This window comes from Danio aesculapii, chromosome 3 (genome assembly GCF_903798145.1).
Source record: "Danio aesculapii chromosome 3, fDanAes4.1, whole genome shotgun sequence".
In the NCBI taxonomy this organism is placed as follows: Eukaryota; Metazoa; Chordata; class Actinopteri; order Cypriniformes; family Danionidae; genus Danio; species Danio aesculapii.
In genome coordinates, this window is record NC_079437.1 from 3,720,069 (window position 1) to 3,733,244 (window position 13,176).

Below are 13,176 nucleotides of genomic sequence, written 5' to 3' on the forward strand. Positions count from 1 at the left end.
CAGTCCAGTTTACACTCAGCTTTTGAATAAGTTAGTTTCTTACCGCGCGTGTTTCCCGGGCGGTTTCTGATGGCGCGCGCCCACCGTTCCGCCTCGCGCAGCTTCGCGTCTTCTTCATCCTCCTCCTCCTCTTCATCATCATTATTATCATCCGAATTGAGCACAAGCCGAAATCGCCGCTCGTCCCTTTGTCGGACCGGACCCCAAGCCATCCATCGGCGCCGGTACGGATAGAAATAAACGCACAGATAATACGCGTCCCGGTCCTCGCGCTCGCCCCGGTGCGCGCGGCTTCCCAAGCAGTCGCGCAGGTCCAGGTGCTCCGGTGCCGGTGTTTGGGACGGCGGGGACGGGACCCTCTGCACCGTGAGGCGGTTGTCCGACAGACTCAGCGCGTATGTGAGCCGCCCGGTGTCCGCGTCCGTAAATATCCCGTGCATGCGCGGTTCCTCCATCCCGCGGCGGGACGGTGCTGCAGTGAGTGCGCGAGCGAGTGTGTGTGTGTGTGAGTAAGAGAGAGAGAGAGAGAGAGAGAGAGAGAGAGAGTTGACAGATCCCTCCCTAGTGACAGGAGAGCGGCATGACATTAAAATCACGGAGACAAAAGAGCATCTTGCGATCGGACACTCCCGAAATGAAGCCCAACAGTCCTAATTTGCACCCTGTGTGTGTTTGTTTATGCGTTTCATTTATTTTTTTGCTGTGTTTTTTTCTTCAGAACACTCTCATCTTGTTTTCTGAAGTAAAATAATATATTCAGGATGTAATAGTTATACGTTAAAATATTGGTGTTTATTTAATGTTATTTACAGCGTTAATTAAATATGAATAATCTTGTAAAGCATTCTAAGTTCAACATTTACTAATGCATTATAAACATCCACAGTTGTGCTTGTTTAATGCGCAGTGAGTAAACATGAAGTAAACTCATTCATTCATTTTCCTTCATCTTAGTCCCTTTATTCATCAGGGGTCGCCACAGCGGAATGAACCGCCAACTATTCCAGCATATGTTTAACACAGCATATGTTTTTCCAGCTGCAACCCAGTACTGGGAAACACCCATGCACACTCATTCACACACTTACACACTCCGGCCAATTTAGCTTCTTCAATTCCCCTATTAAATATGTGTTTGGTCTGTGGGGGAAACCTGAGCACCCGGAGGAAACCCACACCAACACGGGGAGAACATGCAAACTCCACACAGAAACGCCAACTGGCCCAGCCGGGACTCAAACCAGCGACCTTTTTGCTGTGAGGCGACAGTGCTAACCACTGAGCCACCGTGATGCCCGGCATATAATTTATAGAAATTTATAGATATTTATTGGGGGGCCCATAACTCGGGGTCCCTAGGCAAACCCAAGTTTACCCACAAATATATATATAAAACACACAATTAAATTGTAAAAGGTACCTAAATGTTATTTAAAAGGGCTCAAATTAAAACCTAAAACAGTTTGAAATATAAACAACGACAGGCTATATGGCCAATATCTTATTATCTAAAATAGACATACGTCTTCATTACACTTCATCCATTCATTCATTTTCTTTTCAGTTTAGTCCCTTTGTTAATCAGGGGTCGCCACAGCACAATGAACCGCTAACTTATTCAACATATGTTTTACGCAACGGATGCCCTTCCATCTAAAACCCATTTCTGGGAAACAGCCATACACACTCATTCACACTCATACACTACAGACAATTAGCCTTCCCAATTCACCTGTACCATATGTGTTTGGACTGTGGGGGAAACCGGAGCACCTGGAGGAAACCCACGCCAACATGGGGAGAACATGCAAACTCCACACAGAAATGCCAACTGACCCAGCCGAGGCTCGAACCAGCGATCTTCTTGCTGTGAGGCGACAGCACTACCTACTGTGCCAATATATATTTTTTCATTTCGTACTTAGGGTTGATCAAACAAAAAACTATATATATATATATAATATAAAACATATGCTGGATAAGTTGGCGGTTCATTCTGCTGTGGCGACCCCTGATATAAAAGGACTAAGCCAAAAGAAAAATGAATGAATGAATGAATATATACACTCACCGGCCACTTTATTAGGTACACCTGTCCAACTGCTTTTTAACGCAAATTTCTAATCAGCCTATCACATGGCAGCAACTCAATGCATTTAGGCATGTAGACATGGTCAAGACGATCTGCTGCTGTTCAAACCGAGCATCAGAATGGAGAAGAAAGGTGATTTAAGCGACTTTGAACATGGCATGGTTGTTGGTGCCAGACGGGCTGGTCTGAGTATTTCAGAAACTCCTGATGTACTGGGATTTTCACGCACAACCATCTCTAGGGTTTACAGAGAATGGTCTGAAAAAGAGGAAATATCCAGTGAGCGGCAGTTCTGTGGGCGCAAATGCCTTGTTGATGCCAGAGGTCAGAGGAGAATGGCCAGACTGGTTCCAGCTGATAGAAAGGCAACAGTAACTCAAATAACCACTCGTTACAACCGAGGTCTGCAGAAGAGCATCTCTGATCACACAACACGTCCAACCTTGAGGCGGATGGGCTACAGCAGCAGAAGACCACACCGGGTGCCACTCCTGTCAGCTAAGAACAGGAAACTGAGGCTACAATTCACACAGACTCACCAAAACTGGACAATAGAAGATTGGAGAAACGTTGCCTGGTCTGATGAGTCTCCATTTCTGCTGCCACATTCGGGTCAGAATTTGACGTCAACAACATGAAAGCATGGATCCATCCTGCCTTCTATCAACGGGTCAGGCTGGTGGTGGTGTAATGGTGTGGGGGAGATTTTCTTGGCACATTTTGGGCCCAGTAGTACCAATTGAGCATCGTGTCAACACCACAGCCTACCTGAGTATTGTTGTTGGCCATGTTCATCCCTTTATGACCACAGTGTACTCATTTTCTGATGGCTACTTCCAGCAGGATACCGCACAATGTCATAAAGCCCGAATCATCTCAAACTGGTTACTTGAACATGACAATGAGTTCACTGTACTCAAATGGCCTGCACAGTCACCAGTCCTCAATCCAATATCATGTCAATATGGAGCGAAATCTCTGAGGAATATTTCCAGTACCTTGATGAATCTATGCCACGAAGGATTAAGTCAGTTCTGAAGGCAAAAGGGAGTCCAACCTGACATTAGTAAGGTGTACCTAATAAAGTGGCCGATGAGTATATAAATAATAAAATCTTCTAATTCATTAAAAACCTGAAATCAAATTCTAAATATTCATAAACAACAAAAATAATATGCACATGTTAAAATAAATAAATAAATAAATAAATAAAAATAGTAAAATCACAATACTACCATAGTAAAAGAAAAAGTTACACAACCTTAAAAACACAACATTAAGGTCCAGGAAATGAATCATTTCTCCCCAGAACTTTTGGTTTGTCTTCATGTTGGAAATGACTCCTGGCCACAAACGCAGTCTTAAATTGCAGAAGTATATTTATCGCCAAAAATATCCTGCATGAGTGAAAAATATTGTTCTGGTTAATTTTGTTTTTAATTTTTCAAAAGATTTTAATGCCAAATTGTGTTCAGATCACCAATATTTGTTAATAATAACATGTATTAAACCTATTTTGTAATCTGGAAATATGTTTTGTGAAGCTGCAGCTTTTTATTGTTAATTCAGTTATAATGACTGTAATTATGTATTATGATTAGTTTTTAAATCACGTAGGCTTTTTTGTAAGTTTATAACAAAAATAATGTTATTGATTGTGTCGTGGATTAAAAACATTTTAAAACATTTATTTGAAATTAATGACTATATGTGATTTTGTTTATTTACATTGTTTATTTATCCATTTATTTAATATAAAACGTGCAGCGAATCATTCGTTAATATTTATTATTCCTAAAATAAATAATTGTTCTAATGACTTTTATTTTGTAAATGTAAAAAAAAGAAACGTTTTATTTTTTATTTATATGATTGTGCAGTGAATAAAGAAGTTTTATTACAAAACATATTTTATTTGTAACTATGTGATTATATGTGATTTACACATTGTTTAGTCATGCATTTATTTAGAAGAAAACGTTCAACAAAATTATTCGTTTATATTTTATTTTAATATTTAAAGACTTTTATTTTGTAAAAAGGATCACTTGCCCATCCCGGTTTCCACTTTTGCAGTGTTCCAAACATCGTCAGACTATTGATAAGTACGAATGATGTCCACTATGTAGGGTAGATCTAAACTCAAAAGTGAGTCCCAGTATTAAACGCTTCCCTTCTCAATGTCAGAGTAGTCTTCGAAGAGAGCAGGGCGTAGGGATGATCACTACTGAACACAACACGTCCCTCATCACGTGATTAGTGACGTAGCAGAGCTATAAAAGCGGGCGCCGCTTGTTCTTCGTCCTCTTTCACTCTTCAACACGTGGAGTTTGGATCTCTTCGTACGCTAAGCAAAATTAATCGCTATAAAAGCATGTTTATACTTAATTTAAGACAAAAAATCTGATTGCTGCTCTTACAGACCACCATAATAACTGTAAAATTGAATATTAAGCGTGTTTCAGTCAGGGCTAGCGTACATAATGGCGGGCAGCACGCGGGGGTTCTTTCTGCAGGACGGAGTTCGTCGTGTGAGGCCGCCATGAGCGCCTTTATGCACAGTGAGCCCTTTTCACCAAAATGGTAGGTAATACGAATGATTTTGCTAACGGTATAAAATTTTACACTGCTAGTAATGTTTTGCCTGGGGGGTTTTGTGGTTTGTCCAAATGACCCCATCTGAAAGCTATTAAATCAAAACGCGATCTCAAGTTAAAAGATTTGTTTCCAGAATTAAGCTGATGTGTTTTTTACTGCCTAAAAACAAGCTAAACCTGTAGGTGATTGAGGTAAAGTTTGTCTTATGTTCGCACATTTTAACGGGCTCCATATTGTTTATCACGCTGCTGTGACAAGTCTGTAAAATTCAACGCAAGTATAATTTTTAAATAAACATTAGCACCATTTAATTGACTGAACAATGCATTTTTATAGTCATTAGTTGTTAATCTTATTTTCCTATTTAGAATCGGCAAATAATACTTTACTGAAATTATATTAAGGATTAAAGCTCAAATGTGCAAATATAAACACAACTTTACCTCAGTTTTTTCCCGCCCTAAAACGAGAAATGATCTCCAGATGGTGCAAGTAAAATCTTTTCAAACTGACAACGATGTTGTTCTAACACGCAAGCAAATTATTTAGCTTTTAAAGCGCTAATTTGACGTTTCTGAAGACTTTAAGTCTAGATCAGTGGTTCTCTAAAGTGGGAGGTCGGGACCTCCTTGGGGTCGCTTGGTTTTCCTACAATCTCATATTAAGCTATTAGAATTATAATTTTATCAATAACCTGCAGAATATAAAAAGTTTAACTTATGATATATTTAAAATATGCTTAACATTTAAGTTACATAAAACATGTAAAGTTAGCAGCCTTTATTCCAATTGGATTGGGACCCCTGAGGTTAGTTCACTAGATAAGTCACCGCAATAGCGTTAGTTGCAGCAGATTGATTTCAACTTTGATTCCTTTATGGCACTCGTACATTAAAAATAAAGGCCACAACTGAACAAGGACAATCTCCAAGTGGCCCAATCTCCAATATTAAACCAAGAGTAGTCTTGGCTATAAACATTGTGCTCACCATTCTCATTAAGAGAGATTAATATAAAATTAAAAGAATAGTACTTATAATAAATAGACTTGCACTTTGTCGTCAATACGATTTTTTAGTTCCTATTGTTGGGTGCACCATAGTGTTATATTTGTAGCTTGTTACTACCTCCGAGCATAGAGGAGGTCGGCAGTCACTGGAGTTGTATTTTTAGGGGTCGCGGGCTGAAAAGTTTGAGAATCCCTGGTCTAGAAAATGCTGTTATTTTTTTTTATTTATTTGGACCACAAACTAAACCCTGTAAACCATTTTTGTTCAGTGTAAACCTGCTTGTATGATTACCTGAGTGTGTTCTGTGATGAGAATGCTATATAGGAAGTGCCGTCTGATGCGATAACTGACGATGGCAAAGCAAAATCATTCTGAGACGCACTTATTACGCAGATATCAGCATTATTTATTTTAAACACACATTCTGACCAGTCACTTTTTTATTTTATTTTTTAACAGGTGATCATCTGCATCTGAACAGAACCTAAACCCACCGAGACTGCACAGGTGAGTGTGTTGCTCGAGAATAGCGTCATCTCGGTCGCTCCCTCAAAGTAGAATTATAATGTACAGTTTAATATGTGGTGGTTTATATGCCACTAAAGCATGGGTCTCAGACTGAATTCCTGGAGGGCTGCAGTTCTGCACAGTATTGCTCCAACCCAATTAAACCCAGCTGGTCAAATAATGTAAATGTGGGTGTCCAAAAGAGTCATGAATACCATTATTTGGATCAGCTGTGTTTAGGGTTAGCAAAACTGCAGAGCTGCGGCCTTCGGGAATTCAGTTTGGGACTTCTACACCAAAGCAACAATGACTAAGTTGCTGCCAGCGCCATTTTGTTTAATTTTAAGGATTTAGTCGTAATGTCTGTAAACTAGTCTGGTAGGGTTTACAGGGTACACCATCTTAGGGCTCAGCCATAAAACCGCTTCTACGCCACAAAACTACACACAATGTTAGAATTGGCTACTTCAACATCTGATGACTGTCTTGCTGAACTTTTTAATTGGGCAGAAGTGTTTAACATGTAAAAAAATACACCCTTTACTATAGTCAACTGAGAAATACAACCTCAAACCTCAGTTTTAAGACTAGATTTGAAAGACCAAATATTGTTGATTTAGCCATGGGCTGAAGATAAAGATCACACTTTTTTTTTTTTTTACATTAAAGTTGCCATTAGTATTTTTATAATTTTAAACTATTGTTAGGGGTTTTCACCTTTATTGTGATAGGACAGTGGAGATTTAGAGATGGGTGAAGGGTCTGCAAATGATCTCAAGCCAGGAATCGAACTCTGGTCGCCGTGAACACCCCAGTGCTATGTGTTTTTGCACTAACCGCAAGGCTATTGGTGCCAACGAATGTACTTTTTTTTTTTTTTTTTTTTTTTTTTTTTTTTTTTTCCTCCTTTTTGCAGCTTTACAATATTTCAAATGAAAGGTTACATTAATCTAAACCATCCTCCGATGGGACGGCGGACCAGTTCAAAAGTTACCATGGTCTAACTTTGGCCCACCGGCCCTAGTTTGGGCATCTCAATGCAAGAGTTACTCATGGTTTTATTGCTTAAAGGCAAAGACTCCCCTGAGTGTTGCTTGTAGTAGGGCTGCACGATATTAAAATCTAACATTGATATTTGTTTATTTTTCCTTCAGTGTTCTGTATATGAAAGCAGGACTTGAATATCTTTTGGAAACCTTAATTTTATATTGGCCTGATTTCTAGATATTTTCTATTACCTAAATGCAAATAAACAGGGTTTTATTTTCCATAGAGTCTTGATACTATTCAGGTATATAGTAATTGAGCCAAATATAAGTTAATACTGCGTAGTCTTTGCTGTATAAACCGTTCAATAAAATTAATCAAAGTTGCAAATGATTGAATTTTTACTTTGAATGCTTTTTAAAATCCTCATACAGTCACAGGCCTCAAAGTTATAATGATCTATTAGAGTCCAGACTCAACATTGCAGATGCGGAGATTATATATTGTGCAGCCCTCATTCGCAGTGAATCCCATTCTACTGGACTGTGCTGTTTTTAATGACTGCAGAAGGCTATTTAAAATTATTTTATATAAAGAAATGAACTCTTTAAGGACATTTCTAGCCAAGTATGACCGGGAAAGATCTTAATTTATCATGAATCAACACAATCTTATTCAATTAGTTTATTTAATTCTGTATCAGCAGCTGAAGCTATATTTATGGCAAGAACATTTCAACATTAATAAATGGTAATAACATTTAATGTACATGATCTGAATGGAGTGTTGCATTGAGTCACACTGAGGAAAGTGTTGTTCCACATGGAGTGCCTTGGACTGATTTTTGCTCTTCTGATCAATTCCTTGCATGAAGAGCACTGACATCAAGTTAACCCTGAGCACTTTTGTTTGGGTTTTTAAACTGCACATTTAGTTTGTCATGAATATTGATTTAATGCAAAGTAGAAATCTAGAAGTTCCAGAACATGTACATTTCATTTGATTGTATGTGCATAATTTTTCACGTGTTTGCATTACACTCTACTATGTGCGGGATGTGGAGCTGTGTGTTCTGTGATGAAAACGCTATATAGGAAGTGCCGTCTGATGCGATTAACTGACGATGGCAAAGCAAACATTTTCTGAGACGCACTAAGCTAATATAAAGTGCATCACATGGATTTTTAGACCTCTATTCTGACCAATCACACGCTCTCTCTCTACAGGTGATCGGCTGCATCGGAGCGCATCCCAACTGAAGCCCTGAGGGTCCGGACTTCATAGGTATGTGTTAGTTCCTGAAGAAAATATCAGTGGGACTCCAAAATGGGAATTAAAATATATTATTTATAAAATGTAAATATTCATATGGCGCACTGAAAGCAGCAATGATTAAGTTGGTGCCAGTAAAATCAAGTTCATGCATTTGTTTGTAACCTTTTACATTTTCTAAAGGTGCTGTTTACCATTTAGAATATACCTTTACTATAGTCTGAACTGAGTGTTGCCTATTGAGTAAACCCTGATGAAATACTGCACCATGAGAGGAGTGAATTTCAAATCCAGCTCCAGCATCACCCCCAGTGTGCTGCATATGAAGCGGTGTGTGTGTGTGTGTCTGTGATTACACTCTAAGCGACGTGCCATTTCTGATACCATAACTGAATGCAGAATCCTTCTGAGACACACAGATTATACAGATATTGAGTCTTTTTGTTTTTAAAGCACTGAATCTGATCATCTGCTGCATTCTCTACAGGTGAACACCCATATTCTGAAGCCACTGGGAATCAGCTCTTTCAGAACCAGCTACAGATGCAGAAGTCTCCTGCTGGACTTGAACATTTAGATGTACGTATATTTCACATGTAAATGTATCTTAAATAGGTCTAATGGCAATGCTTGAGTCAGATTTATTTATTTTAAAGGGGACTGTTCAATATTATTATTAGTAGTAGTTTTTTTTTTTTTTAAATTTTTTTTTACTAGTTCCAAACGGGTTTAAGTTTCTTGTTGAATGAATGTATTAGAGCACTGTAAAAGGCACCCAATGACTTCAATTGTTAGAACAAAAGTAAATGCTGTAGAAATCAATGGCTACTTTCCCCCACTACTGTTCAGCATATCTTTTGTTGAATAATGAAACCGTTAAATATTGTTTCATCTTTAATGGCTGTAAGGTCGAGGCTCGAGTCTAATTTATTTAACACAAATTTGTGTTGTCCTTACACTGCAGTGGTAGAAACAATAAAACAAAATGGAATAGCAATCACAATGACTAGCAGCAACACACGGCTATAAAATAACTTAGTTTCTTTAACTCATCCACTTGTTCCAAACCCGTTTTGAGTTTCTTCTGAACTATAATGAAGAGATTTTGAACTGCTAAAAAATATATATATATTAATTTTAATATATATTAATATATTGACTTCAGTAGCTGCAATGGAAGACTCTTCAGTGTATTGTTGTTAGATTAGTTTGTTTACCATCACGTAAGCGTGATTTTTAGATTTGGAACCATTTTTATTTTAGGTGAACGGTCCCTTTTAAGTGTTATGTGAGCAGTCTGACCCTAGGTCAGTGTTTTTGCACCCTTTCTGTTGACTAAAGCCTGTGATGATAGAAGTTATCCCTGTCTGAAAACTGTGTGGACTTCTGGTAACCTGAGGCTTGTCTGATTTTTACCTGTAGGATGCTTTTGTTTTAGTTTTGGTCACTGAGCTTTGTCTTTTCCCACTTTCCAGGAATGTGTCGTGATTAACATTGGAGTTAATCTATGGTGGATCAGCACTTCCAGCAGGGATGTATTGCACTGAAATGTGACTAACACTGAACTGAATCAGTTTTTATTGAACTTACGTACACCAGCATTATACACCACTCTCCTGCCTGCCTGACTGATATGCTGGAATGTTCCCTGGTCTGATATACTGTTATGGGTATGGCTGCATGATTCTGGAGTCAAGTATATTGTGATATGCTGTACTGAACAATGAATATTTTTCAATAAATTCATCTTCATCAGAAGACTTGAATGGCTTTTCTGTTTTTTTGGTTTATTCTGCATGACGAATCAAATTACAATCAGGAAAATACAAAATGGCAAAAGAGCTAATTAAATGGTGCTTTTTCTGAGTCTAATATTCAGACACCACTTGAAGAATGGAGTATAAAATATGACTAGTCCGCATTTGAAGTGGCTCAACCCCCCCAATAGCTTCAAGAGCACTTCGAAAGGTTTGATCTACTTCTAATGTTGGCTACTGTGGCCCTCTAAAATCAGGTTTCAATCCAATTTAATACTTGAATAAAACTTGAATTGGGCCAATAAGAAAAGATTGCCTCATCAGAATACTAACAGTTCTTGCTCAGCCACATTTGTAATGTCTAAACAAGCAAGCTAGTTGTGTATTAGGTTTATTTATTGTTTTATTCCCCCCCCCCATTTCTGTAGGGTAGTGGCCTTGCACAGTTTAGTTCCAACCCAGCTTCAACAATTACCTGTAGGTTTCAAACAAGCCTGAAGGACTCCATTAATTTGATCAGGTGTTTAATTAGGGTTGGAACTAAATTGCAGGGCTGCGGCCCTCCAGGTATTGAGTTTGACATCCCTGCTCTAGAGGATAGGTCTCAAACTCAAGTCCTGGAGGGCCGCAACTCTGCAGTTTTCCTTCAACCCAAATCAAACACAGCTGATGGAAAAATCCTGGTGTTAGAGTAGTTTTGACCATCTTGATTTTGGATCAGGTGTTTAAATAGGGTTAAAGCAACTGCAGAGCTGTGGCTCTCCAGGACTTGAGTTTGAGACCTATGCTCCAATAGAGTAATGGTGAAATGTTTTGAGAATTAGTCACTTGTTCCTCTTGTTTTGGAAAAGGTTAGTTACTTGATTCTTTCCAAATCAGCGCTCGGAGGACCTCTGCTGGTCAAAGTGTGGGAAAGCACTGTGTTGCAAAAATGTTAAACGTTCACAACTGACCAACTCATTCATGTAGTAGTGCAACAATAGTAATTGAGTAATTTGTTTATTTTACTGTGTTTTTTTGTTTTTGTTAACATAAGATATGTAACGTTACAGCACAGATGACTAGTAAAATCCAAGTGTTTGTTTATTATATTCCAACTGATTCAACACCCACTCGCTTGTTTTGAGCAGGGATTGAAATGACGAGTCCTGTATAGGAGGCTATGAGAATGAGCCCTGTAAGCTGCATTTGCCAGCTGGCCTCTGTTACATACTTTACCATATGCAGTGGCCTTTTTTTTAATAGTTGTAAATACACTTCAGTATTGTTTAAAAGCGTTTTACTATAAGTTACTTGTGTTTTAGTCGAGTTACCAGTGCAGTGCTTTGAAACTGTAGAAATGCATGTAATCGACACCATCTCTCGCTATACACTTTACATGGGTGTTTATACTTTTGAATTAACAATTTGAAGCAGTCACATGGGTGAAAATGAAGCTTAGACGTCACTAGTCATGTGATTATAGCAAAATGAATCAAGCTCCAGTACGCTGCTTCACTGTGAGATATATCTTTTTTTTTTTTTGATGCATGCTTCGAAGCCTCTGTGCACAACGTCACATAACTAGCATGCACAACAGCCTGTACGTGACCCACCATAAATACATGGAGGACTTCTAAACCAATGTTATTGTGAGAAGAGACCATTAATAAAACTCTTAAGTTCCATTAAGAGGTTGATTATTGGATGGGTGTCAGTCCAATAGTCCAGACTTAATGTTCAGCCAGGCAGCCCGAGGGTTTCCAGTGAACGGTCTTTCCATTATGAAGCTGTGCTGTTTAAGATCTGATTTCTTTAAAAATCAGCGATCTTCACTGCCTGATAGATACACAATATAAAGTGGGTCTCAGATCAAACAAGAAGCTCTGCGTTAAATTCCGCTCATGCCATGTCTTTAAAATATGAGTTTATTTGACCTCGGTATTTTCAATGGCATTTCTGCGCTCGCCTGCTGATCCTGACGGCGCTAGAGGTTACACGGTCTTTCATCTCGTTTTACACCTGAACAACTAAACGAATGCTCAAGTCTATTTAACTGAATGTATTCAACATCAATAACAGTTCAACATCAATGCTGTAAAAACAACCTTGTGAAGTTGAAAATGGTCACATTGAGCTTTCACCGGAAGTTTCTCGTTGGCTTTAAAACTCCCTAGCTGTGCATAGAGCCCATTGGGTAACTTTACATGTACATGGACTTTTAACTTTATATGGACGGGGAAAAAAAAAGACCCGTTTAGTATAATTTAGGATCTACAACACACTCAGAAAATTTCAGGCCTAAAATGGAGTTTTTGAAACAACATTAAGACTCCGCGTACACCCTGATATAAATGATAAACTCCCACTACATCATGGATAAACTGATTCTAAACGATTGTACCTGATCAACTATAAACACGATGTTTTGGCTTTGTCATGCTGTGGTGAATATTCCTGACCATATCGATGCTGGAGCCAGATAATGCGCAGCTCCAGTTAGATTTTACTCCATTCTTTGACACAATCTACACTGTAAAAGGTGTTCGAAATAAAGATGAGAGTGGGGGATAAACCTCAAACCTGTTTTTAGCATGTTTATTATAAAAGAATAAATGTATACAAATGTTCCCTGTGTGTGTGTGTGTCATGTGTTGAAGGAGTTGTATGATGTTTTCTTCAGCGTTTCCAGGAAGTACTGCTCCTCCTGCAGGAAGTCTCTGTCCTGTTAACGGTAAAGTAGATGCTCGACTTAAAAATCCAGCTGTTTATGTGCACATTTTGGATTATTGCATCTAAAATGCTTGATGAAAATGCCTAGATGCGCATTCATTTCATAAAAGCACATAGAAAAACTGCACATAAACCATGACGGAAACACATGTAGTGGATTAATTCCAGGACGTGCATCAATAAAGTCATTTAATTACAAGATAAAAGTTTGCAGCAGGTGTTTCCAGCTTTGTAAAACATC

General features: G+C 38.5%; 2 protein-coding genes, 1 long non-coding RNA gene and 3 other non-coding genes across 8 annotated transcripts in view; 4 read left to right on the plus strand and 2 right to left on the minus strand.

Moving 5' to 3' along the window:
* The window catches only part of LOC130216711 (sphingosine kinase 2), a 48,186-nt gene extending 47,731 nt beyond the window's left edge, over positions 1 to 455 (minus strand). The window contains exon 1 of the mRNA XM_056448592.1: positions 85 to 455. Within this exon, the coding sequence (XP_056304567.1) occupies positions 85 to 455 (371 nt within the window). The remainder of the gene's footprint in view (positions 1 to 84) is intronic.
* A 3,957-nt stretch (positions 456 to 4,412) lies between these two features.
* Positions 4,413 to 10,224, plus strand: LOC130217639 (uncharacterized). Its single transcript, XR_008835888.1, has 5 exons — positions 4,413 to 4,675; positions 6,160 to 6,207; positions 8,421 to 8,478; positions 8,954 to 9,045; positions 9,942 to 10,224. It is a non-coding gene; the product is annotated as an uncharacterized LOC130217639 (long non-coding RNA).
* Positions 6,001 to 6,077, plus strand: LOC130221841 (small nucleolar RNA SNORD49). Its single transcript, XR_008836328.1, has one exon. It is a non-coding gene; the product is annotated as a small nucleolar RNA SNORD49 (small nucleolar RNA).
* On the plus strand, positions 8,265 to 8,342 carry LOC130221842 (small nucleolar RNA SNORD49). Its single transcript, XR_008836329.1, has one exon. It is a non-coding gene; the product is annotated as a small nucleolar RNA SNORD49 (small nucleolar RNA).
* Positions 9,803 to 9,871, plus strand: LOC130221840 (small nucleolar RNA R38). Its single transcript, XR_008836327.1, has one exon. It is a non-coding gene; the product is annotated as a small nucleolar RNA R38 (small nucleolar RNA).
* A 2,587-nt stretch (positions 10,225 to 12,811) lies between the features above and the next one.
* Positions 12,812 to 13,176, minus strand: part of LOC130220696 (fas-binding factor 1 homolog) — a 44,960-nt gene continuing 44,595 nt past the window's right edge. For all 3 annotated transcript variants that reach the window (XM_056452921.1, XM_056452920.1, XM_056452919.1), the window contains exon 29: positions 12,812 to 12,927. In XM_056452921.1, the coding sequence (XP_056308896.1) occupies positions 12,850 to 12,927 (78 nt within the window). In that variant the 3' untranslated portion in view covers positions 12,812 to 12,849. The remainder of the gene's footprint in view (positions 12,928 to 13,176) is intronic.